General features: G+C 41.6%; 1 protein-coding gene across 1 annotated transcript; it reads right to left on the minus strand.

The window, feature by feature from the left end:
* Positions 1-2,110: 2,110 nt before the first annotated feature.
* LOC125003444 (zinc finger protein 850-like) lies at positions 2,111-22,344 on the minus strand. The gene is made up of 17 exons (XM_047577401.1): positions 22,118-22,344; positions 20,105-20,279; positions 19,545-20,002; positions 17,056-17,242; positions 16,708-16,760; positions 15,686-15,836; positions 15,518-15,601; positions 15,358-15,432; positions 15,164-15,250; positions 14,942-15,019; positions 13,789-14,031; positions 11,921-12,702; positions 7,062-7,155; positions 5,068-6,020; positions 4,785-4,974; positions 4,558-4,686; positions 2,111-3,598 (listed from the first exon to the last, which is right to left on the minus strand). The coding sequence occupies exons 1-17, from the start codon at positions 22,124-22,126 to the stop codon at positions 2,901-2,903; spliced, it is 4,446 nt and encodes a 1,481-aa protein (XP_047433357.1). The 5' UTR covers positions 22,127-22,344; the 3' UTR covers positions 2,111-2,900.
* Positions 22,345-22,502: the final 158 nt, after the last annotated feature.

Here is a 22,502-nt window from a genome sequence, read left to right on the forward strand (position 1 = left end):
TTTCAATGTCGCTGCCTTCAAGAGCATCTGCAAGTTTTGGAAAGCAGAGAGTTGCCTGCACAGAATAAAATTGGGTTTCTTGGAATAACCTACATACCTCTTTTATAGGTAGAATACAGTAGAATGCAATCCATTAAAATTAACGTGCTCCTAAAATATTTGTACTTATTCCAATGTTTACCCCCTTTTTTGCCTAATTGTTTTTTTCTTTCAATTGGACTCAATGATTTTAAATTTCATATGGGGAGGTAAAAATCCAAGAATCTGCAAATCTCTTCTCCGGAGCACAAGATCACATGGTGGTCTTGGTTTGCCCAATTTTCAGCCATACTATGTTACAGCTAACTTGCATAAAGTTGCACTCTGGATCTCAGACACAGATAGTGGCTGGGTCCACCTCTTTAAAAGCTTTGGTATGTAGCAGCCTCCCACTCAAACCCAAACTGCATTCAACCAACCCCATAGTTATTGACACTCTGAAAATTTGGCAACAGGTGAGACACCAACTTGGCTGGACCTCTTTAACTTTAGTAACAATCACCTTTTTCATCCAGCCAGGATTGATTCAAGTTTTGCTCCCTGGAACAGACAAGGCCTGTCCTGTCTCTGTGACCTATATGTTAATGTTTTTTTTTTATTTTTTTTTGTTAGCTTTTCACAGTTATACTCCACATTTAACCTTCAGCAGTCTCCACTGGCCCTTGGGCGTCGACCATCTTCTCCCGGTTGGTGGCTAATCAAAGGGACACATTTCCTTTATCTATGACCATTTATCATCAACAACCCGACCTCCAGCCCTTCATGGGATCAGGACTAGTTGGGAGACTGAACTGGGCATCACCTGGACTGACGGGTGGTGGGACGATGCACCACACGCAATAAATTCATCTTCCTCCTGTGCGAGACCTTCCCTCATTCAGTTTAAGGTTCTTCGTTCTTCATTATAGCAAGACCAGATTATCAAGGACTCGCTTGAACCTTTCTGACATTTGTGATAGATGCTCTCAGGCGCCAGCAGCTCGTATGTTCTAGTAATGCCCAAGCTTGGTGGAGTACTGGAAGTCCTTCTTTAATTTTAGGTCAGAGGTACTACAGCTAACATTAGTCCTATTTTTGGAATTCATGAGGAGGAGGCTAAAATGACTGCGAAACAACTTAATGTTCTATCTTTTGCTTCACTAATTCTCCTCCTCTGGAAGAGCCACTTAGCTCCTTCACATACATCCTGGCCGCAAGACCTGTTATCATTTTTAAAACTGGAAAAAATCATTCGTGGTTTAACAGATAAATTCTACAGATGTTGGCGACCTCTCATCTCTCACTTTCAAAGAATGCAATCAGTCTCACTGAACCAAAAATATCATGATGTCCTTTAAATTTATTATTTTATTATTTATTATGATTAGTAGTTGTTGTTGCTGTTGATAAATGTACATTTTTTCCTGTCTCTGTTGACTGTAATGGTTTAAGGTTGAATAAAATTTGGTCGTAAAAAAAAAAAAATGTGTTTCTTGGGAAACAACCAGCTGTGTGCAATAATAGAACCGTATAACATGGTAACAAAAGTATAATAATTATTATTCATGAAGCATTTGTTGTACTTCTTTATTCAGTTGGACGGGTTCTGTAGTCTCATTTTTCTGTCTTACTTTTGATTAAGATTCAGTTTGGTGTGCTAAGCGTTAGGGGAAAAACACCAGGTGTCTTCTCCTTTGTTTAGTTTATTTGACCCCATCTTTCTTTTCAGTCATACAAATTACAATTTAAAGGACCTTCTGCTTGTGTGCGATCACTTTGGCGTTATTTTTAATTTCAGTCTGACAGAGCTTCACTTACTGCAACAGCTCAAAGTTGTTGCTTTTTAATTACAGATTTTGCCTGAATATTGATTCAAAGTGTGTTAAGTAGCTCACTGTACACACAAAAGTGTGTGCCTTTGTCCAAAACTACAAAGTGTTTGTATTATTTGTCTACATTGCAAAAAAAAAAAAAAAAGATCTGTTTCATCCAAAATATTCCTTAAGCATTTGCAGGTAATTCTCAGTCACTGATAACGGATCAAGTGATTGGAGAGTATTTGCTCCTGAAAGCCCAACAAGAAGAGTTGGTAGTAATTTCACTGTTTATTGTTCATTATAACATGTCCCATACAATTAGACAGAGGGAGTACTGGTCTAAATTTTCCATCTACATGGCTTCAAAATAATGCCTTTAGTATCATCACCTTACATAGTTAAAATGGCCTTAAACTGAGAGCTCTGAAAACCAGGTGAACTTGACTCATGATTTGGTTCTTAAATAACGGCAGCACAAAACTGAGATGCGATTCACCACAAAGGCAGAGGTTTTGGTTTTGGCAAAGATCTTATGCATATTATGATTCCATGTCTCTTTACTGGCTCCAGTTTCACCTGATTTTTAAACTGCTCAGTGGCTCTTTAGCGACTGATACAAAAACACAAGTGTTCTTAGATAAACTTCCAACATTATGTGTTTAGTTCGATGACAAATACTTTATGGAAAAAGTGAAATCACACATTTTAAATGACTCATTTGTCCTAGCATAATACTCTAAATGTGAGTGTGATAAATCACAGTAAGTTCAACATTTAAATAGTTTCCAAGACTTTGCAAAAAGTTTTAGTAGTGACATTTGTTTGGTCGTTTTGTCTGAAACTGACGAGCAGATCGTCTGACGAGTGTTTCTTAATTTGTCTTCACTGTTTTTGGAGTAACATATTTTAGCTTCAACACTTTTTGTGTAAACCACCACGTGAAGATTCAATGGCAGTCTCTATTGGAGGAGGTAGTCCCTTAGTTTCCCGTCATTCAGTCCACGTTTAAACTGTCTAAAACCTCGTGATAATACTACTGGTTCATATCTGGTTTTTATAAATACATCATTCATTTTTGTCTGTTGTGCACATGTTAATCGGAGAATTATCGTCGCTCTGCGAGAAGTCGTCGCTCTTCGCGCCGAACGCCGACTCCTCCTCAGTCTGAATCAGCTCGTGCTTTCGTTTGTGGAGCCTCAGGCTCTGCGAGCGGCTGAAGCCTCGTCCGCAGACGTCGCAGCCGTACGGCCTCTCCCCCGTGTGGAGCCTGAAGTGGTTCTTGAGGCTCGAGGCCCGGGTGAAGCTCTTTTCGCACTCGGAACAGTCAAACTTCTCCCCGAAGTGGATCTTCTCGTGCTCTCTCAGGCGGCCGGACTGGTTGAAGCTGCGGTCGCACACGGAGCAGTGGTACGGCCTCTCTCCCGTGTGCGTGAGCCGGTGTCTGTTCATCGCCCCCGAGTGGGCGAAGCTCTTGCCGCAGTCGGGGCACGAGAACGGTTTCTCCCCCGTGTGAACTTTGTAGTGGCCTTTGAGCTGACCTTTTTGGGTGAACTGTTTGCCGCACAGCGTGCACTGGTACGGTTTCTCCCCCGAGTGAATCCGCATGTGGATCTGCAGGGCGGACATCTTGTGACAGTCTCTTCCACACAGCCCGCAGCAGTACGAGCTCTTCGCCAGCCTGCTACCGAACTGCTCCTGTCCTGGTGATGCTGGAGGACTGTCTTTTCCGCTGTCAGCGACGTGGTCGAGATCTTCTCTAGAGACTGTGGAAAAGAAGAGATTTAGTAACACTGAAATAGAAAACAACAAATATGAATATTTTCATTTGCTTAATATGTTAAAACAGAAAAAAATCACCCTCGTAATTAACTGTCAGGTTAAAAGATTTTTAGCTAAATGTCCGTTAAGTCACAATGTATCACAGAATTTAGTTAGTACAACGGTGACTGAACCTGTGACCCTCTGATGTAAATATTCTCAGTGCTAACTTAAAAAAAAGTCTGCAAAGTGCTCAGTCTAATTGGTCAAGAGGACACATTTCTGACAGCCTGCATTTTATTAATAATAATAATAATAATATCAATCATTTTAAAAATATTCAGTATACTTGTCTCCTGATTTGCTTTTAAGTCTCTTATGCAGGTTAGAGAAGGACAAACATATAGCAGCACAGTTAGCTCTGGAAACTTCAGTGCAACTCAACAGAGCCCAGTTAATGACCAGGCTCCACAGAGAGTGGCAGCAGATTAATCAACACTATATACTTTCCAGTATATAGTGTATATATTTGTGTATATTATTATTATTATTATACTATGTTTATTACATACTGACGCTGCTGCCATTATTAGTACATACTTTATTACCATCATATACTCTATTATATATTTTATTATATTATTTAATATCATATTATATACTATACTACTATTATATTACATACTATCTACTACTATATACTGTTATTTACACACTACATCATCTACCACCGCACCTTATCCACCTATGTTTCTTGTGTTTTCTAAGTGTCCTTGTCCTATTCTGTGCTTTTACCTTTGCCTTTATTTTTATACCTCTGTATTTTATTGTACCCAAATACCGGACTGCTGTGACGACCTAATTTCCCTTTGGGGATCGATCGATCAATCAATCAATCAATCAATCTATCAATCAATCTATCTAATAATCACTATTAGGATGTAATATCAGGTATTTTGATTACTGTTCACAGGTTCCTCTTCTTCCTCCTTTACTGTAATACTAATTTCTGTGTTGTTTTCCTGATGCTGCTCTTTGGGCTCCTCTGGGCTGGTGCGGGCTTCACCACCAGACGCCTGATCTGAAGTTTCTTCTGCAGGGAAAAATCAACAACAACCCAAATAAATGACCAAAATCAGCAGCAAGAGCTAATTTTAAGAGTTTTCAAAGAAATCTCCCGTGTTTATATACCGCACAAAGGCTCCTCTTCTTCCTCTTCTTTTACTATTACATTCATATGCGGACTGGAGCTGGTGTCCTCTGACTGATCAACTCGCTCCTTCTGTTTATTTTCACACTGAGCTGCTCTGTCTTTGTCGCCGTTAACGCCGCCTGAGGAAACGGGCTCAGTCCCGCCCAACAAACTCTGGACGTCAGACACCTACAAATACAGTTACGCCATAAGACATTCAGGTCGTGATGCAGACAAGAAACTTGATTTATACTTCACTTTGATGCTGCACGTTGTCTCTACCTCCGAGCTTGTGTCGTTTGCGAGATCTCGCTGGGACGCTTCGCCAACTGCATCTTGACTTAGGCCTGAGTCAGTAACTGTATTTGATTCATTCTTACTCTGTGTGCATGATCGCCTGTGGTTTCTGAGAGTACCTGCCAACGAGAAGTGTCTCCCGCAGTCGCCGCAGGTGTACGGCTTTTCCCCGGTGTGAATCCTGGTGTGCCTCCGAAGCTCCCCGGGAGCGACGAAGGACTTGTCGCACTGCGTGCAGCTGTACGGTTTCTCTCCCGTGTGAGTCCGCATGTGAGTGGTCAGGGTCCACTGCTGCGCAAACGTCTTCCCGCAGTCGGAGCAGTGATACGGCGTGATGCCCGTGTGGAGGCGCTCGTGCCTCACGAGCGTGCCGGACAGGGCGAACCGTTTGTCGCAGAAGGAGCACTGGAAGGGCCTCTCGCCGGTGTGAGTCCTCTGGTGATCCCTCAGCTCGGCGGCCGAGTTGCAGCTCTTGTCGCAGTCCGAACAGGGGAACTTCTTCCTCGTGAAGCCCGCGACGACCTCGGAGTGCATCGCCTCCAGGTGCGTCTTCAGGTGCCAGTGGCGGGAGAAGCTCTTCAGGCAGATGGAGCAGTGGTACGGCCTCTCGCCGGTGTGCGTTCGCCGGTGAAGCCGGAGCTCCCCCTGGCTGGCGAAACGTTTCTCGCAGAAAGTGCACGGGAACGGTTTTTCCCCGGTGTGGACCCTCTCGTGGATCATGAGAAGCCCCTTCTCCGGGAATCTCTTCTCGCACATGGAGCAAGGGAAAGGTCTCTCCCCCGAGTGCGTACGTAGGTGGCGCTGCAGTTTCGAGGCGTACGGAAAGTCTTTCCCGCAGACCGAGCAGCTGTGAAGAGTTGGCGGCTTTTCGTTCTCGCTTTGATCGAATTTGTTTGAAGGAGCCTGCGCGGGTACGATGCCGGGAATGGCTCGCAATCCTGTCCGAACAAAGAAAAGACAAATTTCATTTTATGGCCGTAAAGGGCTGAGGAGACATTTTCAAATGAATCTATTTAACCGTGTTTCCCAAAATGTCTGAATGTTGCGTAATATGTCAAACAATATTTCAAAATCAGTCAAACTTCTTATTTAAATGAAGTCACACAAAGACAACACATGAAATGTTGAAACTGGGAAAGACTGGAAAACTTGTAATGCTTAATAAAACCTGGTGGAAGCTGTCACAGCTAAGTAGGTTGAATTGGCATCGAGTCAGTGACATGACTGGGAATAAAAAGAACAAAAAACAAACATCTCAGTGAGGCTTTCAGGTGGTGGGAAGGGTTTCGCCGCTCTGCAAAAGACTGCTTGGGCAGAAAGTTCACAGAATAACATTTGTCAGAATAAAATAGCAAAGAGTGTGCGGATGTTATTTTCTCCACTATGTAGTATCATTGAAAGATTCAGTGCAGAGAAATATCCGTATGTAAAGAAAAAACAATACGGAACAGGCTGGACTGAATGGGCAGCATGTCACAAAGCTAAACTGCTACCATAAAAAAGAACTGCATATAAATTAGATGGAGTCTTGTCTGACCAGAGTTCATTCATGATGGAGTAGAAAAGTGGTTGTCTTGGTTGTCTGGTCGGACGCTACAGTATTGTGTGGCATTTGTAACGTTACTTCTCAGTAAAGCTCTTAGCGTTAGCATCTTTTATTTAATTTATCATGACTGAAATGACCTAAAACTAACTTAAACAAACTGAAACTGAGGCTAATACACTTTTGCAAATCCACACTAGTTCACATGGATCATTGTAATTTAATCTGATAATCCACATTTTTCCCGGTCTCGCTGTATTTACTGCTACATTTGACCATGTTTTTGCCACTCGGGGGCGTGGCCTATCCTCTACATTAAAATTCACTGTCCCCACTTATTCTAGTGATATTGTATTGCTTTGCAATACACAGTGCTACCTTTTTTTTTGCCTACAATACATTTACTCACTGAGATCTGAGAAATCAACTTCTTCACCATCAGAGTTAATCAGGCCTCCTATTTCTTGCTGATCTTCTTCAGGGAGGTTCACAGCTGGTCCAAAGTCCTCTGGGTTTTCAGAGCCCATCTCTCAAATGTGCAACCTTGTAGAAGAGAATAATCGGGTGTCACTGCATTAAGTACAGTCATTTAAATAACAGTTTAGCGCAAGTGGCTGCACCATATTAGTCGAATTCACTGCTGCGCTATGACGCTATGAGCAACATGTCGACTACTGACTGATCATGTGACAATAACAACATGGATGCCTCAGAAGAGACAGATGAGCAGCCCAGCCCAGCACTTCATCAGGTGTGTGGTAATACTTTACTGAAGATGAAGCAAATTCTACTGTGACGAGTAAAACACTCTTACAACTATTAGTGCATTAGATCATCATGAACCTACCACACGCTTGCAATTGATGTAATTTTGATAATAATTTTAAAATAATGTTAATAGCTGATGTGTTTTGGTGCAAATGCTCTTTGCTTTTAAGGTGCTATATAAATGAAATAAACTTTACACCAGAAGGGACAATCTCAGACTGTATATAGAGCATTTGTTTTGCAAGGACTGTGATTCCGACAACATCAGTTCAGCATGTTCAGCAAGTGATTTTAATCTTAATGTCTCAAAAGTTCATTAGTTTCCTGTTTATTTGTGTCTTGATGCTGTGTCTAGATTTCAAGTTGTGCTTGATCTTGAAGCAAAACTGAAAACAACCAAAAACAAAATGATTAAAAAAGTGGACTCTGATCTTCACCTAAACAAGAAACTAGACTGGAAACTTTACACCGATGTTATAAAAAGAGACTCAGGTTCTGTGTAGTGCCACACATACACACTGGACTAATACACAACACAAACGACAACACATATTATATGTTTGCTTCTTGTCTAGTCTACTTAGTGTTTCTTTTAATCTTGTGTGTGCTACTGTCTTTAAACTGTATTGAAACAAGTGTGACACACACTGGCTCATTCTACTATTCATTCATATATTTTCTGTCCTGTGGAGGGTCGCAGGGAGACTAGAGAGGTGTGGTCCAACCTGGACAGGTCTCCAGTCTACCTCAGCGGCTACCACAGAGAGACACACATTCACACTCACCCCTACGGCACGCTCCCTACCACGCCAGAAAGTAAATGTCAAGGTTATTTTTTCACTTACTTTGTTTATTTTAGGCATACTTCCTAACTGCGTATTTCAGTTTGTTGTTCTGAAATGACACTTGTCATGACAGCGCAGTGTTAATGAGTAATTTGTGCAAGAAGTTTGCACAAATTTGCTTAGATTTGTTTGTTTTTCATTGTGCTGGTTGGAAAACAACATAGCATTTTTTTTTTTTTGTTGAATTTATGTAAAAGAAAAGTTAATTTAAAAAAAAGATACCAGTCATATTGTTCTGTTTTGCTGTGATTTTTGTCTTGGTCTCTAGTTTGAAAAGTCTCAGTCTTGACTACAGCACTACTGACACCTGTCAGTAGTGGCACCTTACTACTGTAAAACTGCAGCCACACATTGCACTTCTTGTAAATAAGATGTCTTTTCCCAATCCAGAATGTTTATTTCACTATTTTATCTTGTTTTATTCTTTTACATTATGTTGATTTAGATTTTTACTCTGTATAGTTTATGTGTGTGTATGGGAGACTTGTTTGTTTTTTTTTTTTTGCCGAAACATATAGAGAAACTGACAATAAAGAAATGTTGAATACTAAATAATGAATTAGCAGCATTAGCTCGACTTCAGGTCTCACGTTAATTGTTATTTGCATTAGGGCAGCAGCCTGGCTGGGATTAACCTGTTGGTGTGATGTTGTATCAGAGGAAAGATCCAAAGCATCAGGAGCACAGTCGCCCTGTGGACCGGACAGTGTTTCTGTCCTCTGGATGTGATGTCTCAGCCCTGACGTTGCTCTGGTCAACGACCCCCCTCCCCCTTAGAGACCACTGATATTAGCCAGCTAGCCACTGACATGGCGTTTAATAGCTACGCTGCTCTTAGCCATTAGCTCAAGAGTAGCTCCAGCTGGCACCAAGCAAACACCACTCGCACAGATTCACCGTGGGTGTGGAAATGAATCTCTCCCGCAGCTAAATGTCCTCCCGGCTCTGAGCAACACCCGCTAACTAGCTAACTAGCTAACGCCTCACAGCAGACAATGAGATATTTTGACCAACCTCAGCTCAGGTCTCTCCCTCAGGTAAGAAGAAGGAGAAGAAGAAGAAGAAGAAGAAGAGGTCGCTCCACTGGAGTTTATTGAAAGGACGTGGCGGTATTTCTACATCTCTCTCATGTGCATGCCCAGTATGTGCACACGGACTGTCATTTCTCTTTTCTTTTTGCACAGTAGCTGGTGAGTTGACTTAAATAAGCGTTTGCATCTACTGACAACCTTTGTAGCTCTAGCTGCTAGCCTCCAGTACAGCGGAGCAACTTCCGGTTGACTTCTTTACCACAATAAAAGCACCGCTAATACAACTTTATGTTGTGTCTACATTAATGACATAGTTTGTTTCATTAAATCACTTAAAATGTCTATTATTATTATTTACAAATACCTTTGTACTCAAACCTTGGTTGTATGCTCAGCTTTGGATTTTTTTGTACCTGAGGAGACCTCTTATTATATGTAGCTATGTGGTCACACTGTAGTCAGTCTAAATTTACTGGAGTTTTATATGTTTACATTTATTTATTTGCAAAAGACAGATTTTGGTTATAAACAAAGTTTCAGGAAAAAACTCACTGCAGCTTTTTTCTTAGACTTAATTGCCATGTCTGTGAAGGTTCTCAGTCATCCAGGTCATGGTACATCCAAAAAACAGTTTAAAAAAGCAACTGGACTTGTTGAGTTTTGAGATGTTTCACACTCATCCAAATCTGTACAGCAGTGCACATTAGACTCACAGCAGGAAAAAAACAATAACAACAAAGACATAAAAAGTAATACAATAAACTGATTATTTACAATATCTATGTATAGAAGTATATGTATATTGCACTTGGTAAGTAGCAAATCAGCCCTGACCTGTCAAGGCATAGATTCCTCTAGACCCCTGAAGGTGTGCTGTGGTATCTGGTACCAAGGTGTGGCCTCCATAAATCAGATTTGTTTCTAAAGCACATCCCTAAGATGCTGGATTGGGTTGAGGTTTGGGGAATCTGTCAGTTTGGGTCCCTTCTGAGGACAGGCAGGATTCACATGGGAGACTTGGATAAGTCTCCCAAAAAACTCATTTAAAGATTTGTGTTTCACTACTTTATTCTGACTCAGGTTATGACTCTCTGAAGCTGTTACGGGAGCGTGACCTGGACGTAACGTTTAATCCTGTAGACTGGGACAAGATCTGTAGTGGAGTTTTCCCTAAATGTACCTCAACCTCCATACATGAACAGAACTTTAATTATTATTATTATTTTTTTTTTTAGAACTTATTACACACCTGTTCGCTTCCAGAGAATGTTCCCTGATACCTCTAACCTTTGTTATAAATGTAAAATTTATTACATTTATTCACTTGTTTTAGTCATGTGACCATATACAGACTTTCTAGAAGGGGGTACACGCTGTAACCTAGGAGGTCACTGGTAAACCATTTTTGTTGACTTCTTCTTTCTGCCTCCTTAGTCATACCCCAGACAATGTCTTTGACGCGGACATCAAATCTCTGTTGATAACTCTTTTATTTCTGGCTTTTGCTGAGGTGGTTCAGGCCCCTACAGTCGACATGTGGATAACACAGATTTCTGCTCTTATTCCTCTTGAGAAGTTGACTCATGACTTTAACCACAATCAGTCAAGTTCTGGAGGATCTGGGAACCATCGTATTCCTTCTTACAGAAACTATAACTCATAGTCTGTCCCTGAAAGAGGAGGCCTGACTGACTTCAATTTATTTCATTCACACTATTCACTTGCCTGTCTCCTGTCATCTTGCTGATTCTGTATGTGTATGTATATTTCTGTATACTTAGATGATGTATGTATATATGTATATATATATGAAAGGATATACAGTATATTGCAGCGCTCACTGTTAGTTTGGGGTGGGACTTTTTTGTTTCGTATGTTTTGTTGTCTGTTCTGTTTTTCTAGTGTTTGTACTCATAAAACTGAATAACTAATAAAAAGTATTAAAAAAAAACTTGTAACATTTTATTATTCCTCGAGGGATCTTCAGGCTTTCCCGGCCAGATGTAATATGTAACCCCTCATGGGTCTGTCCCGTCTTAACGCCTGTTGTCCGGTACAATGCTGATGCTGCACCAATCCACCAGTCTATCTCTTGCTGCATTTTACCGTCACTCTATAACATATTCCAGATATTTAACCTCCTCTCCTCATGGCAGCGTTTCCACCAGTAATCCACCACATTCCTGCAGAGCGCCACGGTCTCAGACTTCCCAGATACTTCACGTTGCCCTAGCGCATGGGGTCTAACGAAACAAAGGTGGGCAGTATTGTCTCAAACAGATAAAAACCCCGGGACGTCTTTTTTGAAAAATGTCTGTATTCCATTTATAACAATGATATAGTGCATAATTTTTTAACATTACGTTTTTAGTATTTGGCATGCAGGATACAAAGGCACTCAAATTGTACAGATGGGCTTCTAGAGAAGAGAAGACATAAAAACATGGGTGCAAATCATGATTACAAGAAAGACAACACGATACGTTTTTCTTGGTAATCCACTCCGAATCTGCAGCACACATTTTCTGACGCGGTCACTGTCTTTGCTGTTGGTGGGAGGAATGGAAGGAAGGAATGAAGGAACATGGAGAAAGCAGTATTTTCAAACACAGCTGACAGCAAAACAACGCACCAGTCTGGTCGAACTGTCAGATGTCCAGTCTTGTCTGCTGTTTGGGACGGCCGAGCTGCCTGGTCGGCCCGATGCGTCTCCCGGCGTGCGTGCGCTGATGCTGCCGCAGACCCTGGCGATATATGAAGCTCTTCCCGCACTCCCCGCACTCATACGGTCTCTCCCCCGTGTGAAGCCTGTGGTGCACTTTCAGTTCCTCGGCCCTGGAGTAGCCCTTCCCGCACACGCTACAAATGAACGGCCTGTCTTTAATGTGGGTCTGGTAATGCGCCGTTAGGTAAGAGTTGATCCGAAACGTCTTCCCGCAGATGGAGCACGCGAACGGCCTCTCTCCAGAGTGCTGCATCTCGTGCAGCTTGAGCGAGGAGGCCGTGTGGAAACCTCTGCCGCACTGGGAGCAGAGGAACGGCTTCTCCCCGGTGTGGATGCGCTGGTGGATTTGTATGTAGCTCTCGTTGATGAACTTCTTGCCGCAGTCCGGACACGAGTAGGGCTTCTCCTTCACGTGGGTTTTCATGTGCTCCTCCAGCTTTTCGTTTTCGCCGAACTGAGCGCCGCAGCGGCGGCAGAAGAGGAGCTGTGACTCGCCGTGCTCGGCCGCGTCCGGTTCGCCGGCCGCCTGGCTGTGCGCCGTGACGTGGTGCACTTGTAGAGTCGACTGGCTCTCGCAGTCTTTTCCGCAATCCGGGCAACGGAGGGACGACCGAATCCTGGACTCGCCCGGCAGAGACTTCAAGTAATCGGAGAGTTCGGACGCGATGGGACTCACCTCGTCATCAAAGTCCACAGCACCTTTACGACCTAGACAGAAACAAAGGAGAGACAACAACACTTATACACTTCTCCTTTGGCAGCATTTATGAGTTCAGTCTTGCTCCACTTTTTTTCCAGACATTGATCAGACACAACATTAAAACCTTATTCCTAATATTGTGTAGGTCTCTTGTGCCTCCAAACACTCATGACTCATCAGAGGATGGACGTGGGTCTTCTGAGGGTGTCTTGTTGTGTCTGGTAACAGGAGTTTGTTAGTGGGGGCCTTTGGGTCCTAAGGGTTGAGGGGAGGGGCCTCTGTGGACCAGACTTGTTCACAGACAGTGCATCTCAAAGATACTTGATCAGTTTGGGATCTGTTAATTTAGAGGCCAGGTCAACACCTTGTGCTGTGTTTCATGTTTTTTGAGTTGTTCCTAAACAGTTTTTGTGTGTGTGCCAGTGTCAGGCTGCATCCTGCTGGGGATGGGTGCAACCTGCATCAGGGAGTGTCATTACTATGGGGTGGGGGTGTCTAGGTGGGTGCTATATGTCTCAGTAACGTCCATGTGAATGCCAGGTCCAAAGGTTTCCCAGCAGAGTATTGCATTGTCACAAGTTGTTCAATGTTATTTAATTCAGTCAGTGGTCATAATGCTGTGGTTGATCAACCCACAACCCTCCAGAGGACAGAAAATTACAGAAAATGAATGAATGAATAATTATTGGATTGTCAGAAGATGTCAGTTATTTAGTTTTCCTGTCAGGGGTTTTAATGTTGTGGCTGACTGATGTACAACTATCTTTGCTGTGTTGAGGTCAAGTTTTGCCTGACTCATGTTTTACACTGGGCTACATACATTGGACATATATTTTGTTAGTGAATGTGTTATAATGTTTTTTATCAAGTAAAAAATCCAAATAAGAGAAAAAAATGACAAAAAATAGTTTAAATTGTTAACAGAAAAGATATGATACTATACGTTTGTGATTGTGATCAGTAACTAATGAAACACTCGAATGAACAGATTTTTGGTTTTGGTCTTTTCATCGGCTTTTCTGGCAGAAAACGTATTAAAACCGGATTTATTATTTACTTTAAACATCATCCAGCTGCTCATTAAGAGATCTCACCTAAGTGGACTTTGTAGTGCGTTTTGAGATTTCCCTTCTGGTTAAAACCCCGACCACAGATGGAGCAGTTGTACGGTTTCTCTCCCGTGTGAATCAGCGCATGCCTCTCTAACTTGTAGGCGTGAGGGAATTCTTTGCCGCACACGGGGCAGTGGTACTCTATCCTCTCTTTGGGCTTCTTCAGGAGCTCAGGAGGGATTTCTATCGGGACTTGAACCATCTTTCTGCCGGGGCGCTTTCTACCTATGTGGAGAGAAAGGAGAGTGAAAACAGAAGGATACGCTGCTGATTCAAGTCTTTTAAAAGCATGAAATCAAAACAAGCGCTAAACCAGTTTCTGTGTTTATACTGTTTGTTTGTTTGCTGCAACAACTTAAACCACTTCACTAAACTTACTAGCCTAAGTACTGTAGCTCAGTCGTGAACGTAATTAAAGAAGCAGATCTGAAAGCGCGGCCGTGCGGCATTTGGACCATCACCAAAGACACTCCCTGTTCTTGTTCTGCAGCGTGTCTTCCTTCTTTGTGCGAGTGTTTCAGACAACACTGGAAAGCGTCCAGCACCTATTCTTACACTGTGACCTGACTTTCTCGTAAGAGTGATGCCTTGTTGTGATGGTCTTCACACATCTCTCTATTCTGCACACTGGAACTGCAGTTACATTAGAACAAAAATGAAAAAGCTTCAGGTGCTGTATAATGATGCTGCTTAAACTTCCAAGGTGCACAAGTGGAAGCCAAATGTTTGTGAGCAGCGATGTCCAAATATGTAGATTATCTGACTCCAATAACAAAGTCATCCAGGTTTTGGCTGAGCCTCCACTGACTGATACTAGATACGCTTCCTGTTTCTGGAAGCACTGGAGTAATTGTTTGTATGTGTTTTAGCTAGTTTGGATTTTTAGTACTGTGTTTTTATTGATATGATTGTCTGGCTGTTTATTATAAGGGCCATACTGGCCTGGATTAAAGTTAAAGTAAAGTAAAGTAAGTCTGTCAGCACAGCAATCGTTTTAATAGGCCCTATATTTCTAGTTAACACTGTGGTGAAACTGTGGTGCCAAAAAATAAACATTGCATTAGCAGCAGTAGCAGCAGCTAGACACTGAGAAATTGTTTATCCGTTCTTGTTGAGACATTTTCTTTGCTTTTACCAGCTGAAACATCTGTGTTTTCTCCTTCTTCTTCAGCAGATGGTTTGGTGTCTTTCCTTCTTCTATAAGGTCGTTTTGCTGTTAAAGGTAAAAAGCTGCATAAGTATGAAACATAAAAACTGATCGACTCGTGAAACTGTCAAAGAAGAGGCAATGAAGCAGCATGAATGAGCAGAACTGTATTCAACTAAATCACATGATATCCCACTTCATCTTTCTCACCGGCAACACGGCGGACATTTTTTACGTGTAATTCTTCTGGTTCCACAATTGTACGGAAACGTCTCTTTCTTTGGCTACGCCTTGATACTTTTAAAGATACAAAATAAAAAAAAAGACAAATTAGAGCAAATTACACTGCATCATTACCATCTGAGGTGCATAGACAAGAGTAAAAGCTCGAAAGAAATACTCACTTCCTGGATCAGCTTCTAAAACTTCAACAGTCAACACCGGAGCTTCTGCAATCTTTCTTCTTGCTCTTCTCTTTGCTTCCGGGGAAAGAAAAATTACATAAACTGCAGCTTTACACAAACAAACACACATCACATCAACGGATTACAAAAAAGAACTGACCAACATTCGCTGGAACGTCCTTGTCCTTGTCTGAGTTGTCCAAAGATATCGCTGGATTCCCTTTTGTTCTTCTCTGTCTCTTTCCTGCCAACATACGAATGAAGTTCACAGTCAACTGAAATTTATTAGGTTTTTTGCAGTTTTCATTTCTCTTTTTCCCTTGTTTACCACTATATAACGGCGGGACAGGTCTCTGTTTGTCCTCTCCTTCCTCCCGTTCCTCATCTTCCCCCACAGACACGACTTCCATGATGAGCGTTGGACTGCTGCTGTCCCTCTGGTTTGAGCTTTGCCGTTGGGACCCAGACAGGATAATGTCCTGTGATCATTAAACACTATCAGACAGATAGACAGCCTCAAAACTGCAAACAGACAATAAAGAAAAGTGTAACAGCTATCGGACGTACTATCACTATTCAGGATTGTACGTAATTTATAACTGTCTCCAGTAATGACTCTTGCTTTGTTAATGTTCAGTGTTTCTACTCAGGACATTTTAGACCTTAAACGTCTGACTACATTTTTGGAAACGCTGGTGAACTTGTTTTAGCAGCATAATGTTGAAAACTTTAAGTCTGGAACCGGAAACTGAGACTTTTGGAAACACAGACATTTACATTTACTTTATGGCAGCTGCTATGTTTACACTACTGTTCCACGTATAACAGACCAGTCAGACACACACACACACAAAAAAACAAACAAAATAAAAAAAGTGGTTCAAACTAAAGTTGAAAAGATGAACAAAATTTAAAAACGGTCAGTCTTTGTCGCATTTGTCGTTATTTTTCCCACAGATTTGACGCAGCGGTATAGTGTCCTGACTTTGATGTCCAAACTTAAATACTGTGTTTAGCGTTTTGGGGCACGTGAATGCATGCGTGTCACTGGATCATTTTACCTAGCATCTATAAAACAGGTTAAATCTCTAAACGAACGATCTTTCCTTGAATCGTCACAGCCCAGTGACAATAACCTTATAATAATTTAGAGTTGTGCAGTCAGTTCAGAATTTTATCCTGCAGCTACCGCCTACGTGAACAAGAGCCAGGCCATGAGCTCTACATGAATTTCAGGAGTGGTGACACTAAAACACTCGTTGGATTGAGATCATTTTCGTTTAATATAAATTATAGTCTTATATGCTTCTGATTCACCACCATGTATAATGAAGGGTGGCTGTGGGTTACCTTGCCAGGCTGAGGATCGTCTGTGCAATCAGAGGCTCGGTCGGGACTATCTCCTGCAAAAGATAAAGATAGTTGGCTTAAGTTCAAACATACCCGACGGTGCATTTTAGATGTTAAAAAACTAAACGCTCCCCAAAGGTTGAGCTTTCCTAAAATGCTCTTGTTCTGAAAAGGCTAACATGCATTTGGTGACAAATTCCTGACAATTATTCTACCGCTACTTAAAATGTTCCCCAACAAATAAACTCAAAAGTTCACAAAAACAAGACTGGACCTTTGGGTAAACAAAAGTGCACAGCTTGGGGAACTGGTGGGTATGCAGTAAAAGTGCTGTTCTCAATAACTTACTGGCATCCCATTCAACCACCTCCCCATCGGAGTTGATTAATCCTCCAATTTCTTCCTCTTGTCCCTCCTCTTCCTCCTCCTCTTCCCCTGCCTGCAGTCTGACAGTCAAATGGAGCGTTTGGTCGCTTAAGTTTGCGGATGCCACCTTGAGTCCGTGTGACATCAGGCGCTTACATTCAGAAGAACCCTAGATACAGAACACAGTGCTGAAAGGCATTCACATTCAGCCTCTTTGCCGTGTCTTAACCCACAAAGCAAATCTGACAAGAAGATGTAAAGAGGGAACTCAATGAAAAAAGGTTCAGGCTTTGATCTTTGGAGCTAAAACGTTGGATTTTTTATTTTGCTTATCAGGACATGAGTCTGGTAGCATGCTACTGAGATTTCATTATGGTGACACATTTCACCAAAGAGAAAAAAAAACACACAATTGGATAGTCGTCTGACCAATCAAGAGTCATTTTGTTGTCAACTACGTTGCTGTTACTCTTCTGTCATCGATACTTAAAGCCTGGACAAACTCTTTGCCGGAGGATAATCAGCTCCCAATGAAGAGATTCAGGAACCAGCTTTCCCTAACAAAAGTTTTGTCTGCAGGGAAAATTAAGGTTGGCTCCCAGGCTCAAACATTTATGCCTTTAATGGATAGATATAAGTAGAGAGTAGAGGTTGTACAAGCTAGTCGACTAGTAACCAATCGCATGACAATAACAAAATAAATTGAGCTCAGTGGGTCGTTGCAGCAAATTAGCAGCGGTTCATCAAGTGTGTGGAAATACTTCACTAAACATTAAGCGCATTCTACCGTGACATGTCAGTCCTGAAATACAACAAAAGTACTGCTGCAGTGCATCTGAAAAGGCTAAGTACTATTAAATGCTATTGATAGTGGTGGGGTGCAGCCTGTTTTTATACAGACTATACATATCTGCAGCTCACAGTGTGTAGCACATGAGATGTCTGCTCTCAGCATATGTGTTCAGGTCAAGAATATAGATTTCATTGTTGCAAAGCATTACTTTCTAATGTGTTTTTTGTGACGTCATCAGAGACTAGTCGGTGTAACTTGCTAAAAAGTTGAGAGTAAGAAGACATACAGAAGGTAATATCAATCAGTAGTGGCAAAGAATTATAGCTGTCAACTATGTGTCTGTAGAAGAGCGCTGTACAGTGACATAACGTAGAGTTTACATGGAGTAAGCTGCTATGTTATCCGAGTCTTATTATCCGAGAATTTTCCAACTACTGCACGTCCTGTACATGACATCCACAACCGGGCTGCAACACTTGGAAAATTTAGTTTTGTTACAAATGGAAAACAACGCCCACGCGAAAGCTTCGCTTGCTGTAACAATTCCTCCTGTGTACACTGCACATTGAAAGAACATTTCTTAAAGCGCCTCGAATGTAACTGACAAAATCCACAAAGTCCTTCTGTTCAGAAATGTAGTAAAAAGTCATTCAAGTTATGAAGTTGCCTCTTTTTGCAACTATTCTTACTGCAGAACAGAACACTGCACCAAGAGATACATTTTTTTTTACGTCAAGAAGAAAGTAACTCTGTGAGACATCATACTGTCGTGTCTAGTTCCTCCTACTGGCATCTGGACAAAATGACGTCTGACAACGTGATTGGATATTTTAATGGCCAATGTGAAGGGAAGAAACAACAACAAAAAACGTCTTAAAAAAAAACAAAAAACAGGTTTGAGAAATTTTAACACGAACTGGTGCAATGATTAGCTTCTCGTTTCTTAAACAACCATGTGGAAAGACACATGCCGTGGGTTGTGGAAAATATGTTTGTGAGCTTGAGAAGGGTCAAATCATTGGCTGCATCAAGCAGAGAAAACCTCTAAGGAGACTGAAGCAGAAACTACTGGTTAAGAACGGTCCAACGCATTACTAAAAACTGGAAGGATAATGTGGAATCATCTCTTAGAGGAAGAAAAGTCAAATCACATTGAACAAAAACAACAGTGGAACTCAGGGATAGTTTAATGGTGAAAGTAAGAACATTTCCACATGTACGATGTGAAGGGAACTCAAGGGATTTGGACTGAACAGCTGTGTAGCCTTAAGAAAACCACTAATCAGTGAGGCTAACCGGGAAAAAGGCTTCAATTTGCCAGGGAGCATAAAGACTAGACTCTGGAGCAATGGAAGAAGGTCATGTGATCTGATGAGTCCAGATTTACCCTGTTCCAGTTTGATGGGGCATCAGAGTAAGAAGAGAGGCAGATGAAGTGATGCCCCATCGTGACTCTCTCATCATCAATACAAGATCTTTGTGAAAAATTAACGCAACACTGGATGGAAATGAATCTTGTGACATTTTAGAAGCTTCTTATTGCAACAATGCCATGTGTATGCTGTAAACACCTTTTTTGTGACAAATTATTAAAGAGAAATTACATTTCTCTTCATACATCGGCTGATGTGTTCATGATTTCACAAGATGAATTTCTACAAAAGCTGTGTCAACATACGGTCTGGCATGGTGCTGATCTCTTGGTGCGATGCTGCTCTGCCCCCGACTGTAAAGACGTGCTCTGGTCGTCCCCTGCATGTGTTCTCTGATGGGACTTCATATTCCTTTTGAGACTGGAGGTGGTGTCGCGTACTGGGGAAGGAAAAGGCGTCTCTCCAGCGTTATTGCACCGACGTGCAGTCACATTTCCTGGCTCCTTTCCTCGTACGCAGGAAATCTTCGGTTTCTCCTCAGAGCCCATGTGCGCGTGTCTCTGCTGAACCTCTGTGGCAGGGGAGCTCTGCCCATGGAGAGTCAAGCCACCAGACTCCTCAGAGCATTTACGCCGTGAACATAATCCACGCTGCGTCGTAATTCCGCACGAAACCGAGCTTTCGTCCCCGCCTGCTTTGTGGTGAGGAAGGCAAGCATCTGCAGACGTCCCCTCTTTTTCTCCCTCCGAGCTGCAACCCTCATCTGCGTTTAACATTAAAAAGGCAAGAGTGAAAAATCACGGATGAGTAACCGCGTGCACGACATCTGGTAGAGTGATGCAGATATTTAATAGTTACCACTCACGGTTTTCACTCACAGTCCAGCCTTCCTCTTCTTCTTTAATGATCACTTGGATGTCTGGGGTCTCGCAGGTATAGTCGGGGCTTCCTTGGGCTTTTTTTGCCTCCTGATGTGGCGAAGTCTGGGCACTGTAGTTTTCATTTAAACTCAGCGACAAAGGATCTTGGAGTTCAGGATCCTGTTCGAGAAAGAGAAACACGGTCAATGCTAAATTTCGTTAAAAATGTAAGTTGCGTAGAAGAAATCTGAAAGCTAAATTCTCCCAATAATACCCAGTGAACACCACTGTAATAACAGTACCGTACATGGACGTCCTCGACCTGAGGATTCAGATTCGAATCAATGATGCCACATTAATGGCAGCAGCATTTATATAACAGGAGTGCACCTATATACGATATTCCAACAATGTGACACCTACTTGCAATCTCACAATAAAGCTCTAATTTAATATGACTATATTTACTGCGCGGTAACAATGATGTAAGAACGGAATAATCGGGAACATTGGCACCACATCGAAACATAGCAGTAATGTGGAGCGCTCACGGTTCAGATTACGGGCATCGGCGTTATCTGATCTTTGATAATAACTCTACAACCAGTTGCCAGTTTATTTTGTACACGCAGTTAAAATGTGTTCAATAGTATATCATAAAGTTTATGTTGAGCTTTTGTTAAACTCAGATGTCATGAGGGAGAGAAAACATTAGAAATACCTCCAAGAATAACAAACTACAGCCTTCAAAAGTCTAGTTTCAGCTTATGTGTGACTAATATAAGAGAACGATGCCAATAAAGAGGTGCAATCAAGCCAAAGCAATTAACTTGCAGTTATATTAATAACTGATTAAGTAATCTAGTCTTTTCAAAAAGAAAGCTATCCAAGCTTCGCAAATATGAGAATATGTCACCGTTCTTTACATTCATGTACCAAGACAAACGAGACAACCCTTAGTTGCTTAATTGCTATAACATATAATGTATTTCTTTGCTATTGTGCAGCTTTTTGCTGTCATCGTATTTTGTATCGCTCTTAGGGTGGTGCTCCTGTCAGGTTTTAGGTCTCCTACACATGCGGACTAATAATGGAGTGATCTGGAGGTTGTCAAGATTGGGCGAAACCTCATGCATTTAAAAAAAATAAAAATAAAATTATGACTGGGTATCAAATCAAGATCAATTTAAACTGGAAAATATATATATTTTGTAAGCCAGCCCTAGTTAATAACTGTCTTTCTGTATGTTTTCTATAATGCTTTGATATGCAAACAGCCAGAGATGGGAATAATCATTTGCATTGCCCCTTCCATGTAACCATTTATGAGAAATACACACACACAAACTCCTTCCTTGTAAGGTCTATTTTAATCAATGCAAACAACAATATTTCCCTGTTTCACTTGCGTTGTGGCTCTCTCCTGCACATCTCATTCTCATTTAAATAAAAATATTATGATAACTGTAATATAAATACTACAGTTAAAATACTGTCATGCAGATCTAAACTGGTCTTACACTTTCACGACGTTAATATTAAATTCCTTTTCATTTTATATGCTGTAAAAGAGTTTCTGTCCTCTTAAAACCCTTCTTATATTTCTTTATAATGGACAGTTTCCTTTCATCCTAAATGCATAAACTACTGAACTACTGAATATCTCAGATGCATGTCGACAAAAACGTTACCACATATTTAACTAAACTTGTGTTTCCCTCCCTAAAAACAATGCGTAAGAAATACGCATATTAATTAATGCAACGTAATAGTTTTAATAATAACCGCCCCTTGCTAACTAGTTAGCTTTAAAGCTATCCTGACAAACTATGCAAGCGTGAAGGATAATATTTAAAAACAAATGTCACAGCTGTCGACCCACGCCTAGCAAGGTATCTCCAATTCATGTGCATGAAAGGTGAACGACCTGCTGCATCGGTCTAGATCGTTATAACTTAACAGCTGGACTAAAAAACGACAACAACGTCATCTAATGGCAGCTACGTTGTCAACGTTACCTCAAACATAGTGCGAGGTCTGAGCCGGGTATGTAGGATGTCATAAGAAAGCCAGGATGAGCAGAAAGTGGAGCTGAGTCGCAGCGTTACAGCGGATGAAAGCAGCTGTCATCGACTAAACCCACACAGCCTGTCCGTATGCTAATGGTGCGACACCACTTCTTCTTCTTCGGTTAATTTTAAACAGCGCTTCTTCTTCTGCTTCTTCTTCTTCTACTACTTCTTCTACTCCGACTTCTTCTTCTTCGTGGTTATATAACAGTTTGAATCTTTGCCGCTGCCTCCCTCTGGTTTTAAGACCCTCTAAATTTTGACCAGATATCAAACTTTTACTTAGATTAAAAGTTATACTTACATAGAACAAACCAGCAACATATGAATGAGA

This window comes from Mugil cephalus, chromosome 2 (assembly GCF_022458985.1).
Source record: "Mugil cephalus isolate CIBA_MC_2020 chromosome 2, CIBA_Mcephalus_1.1, whole genome shotgun sequence".
NCBI classification, from domain to species: domain Eukaryota; kingdom Metazoa; phylum Chordata; class Actinopteri; order Mugiliformes; family Mugilidae; genus Mugil; species Mugil cephalus.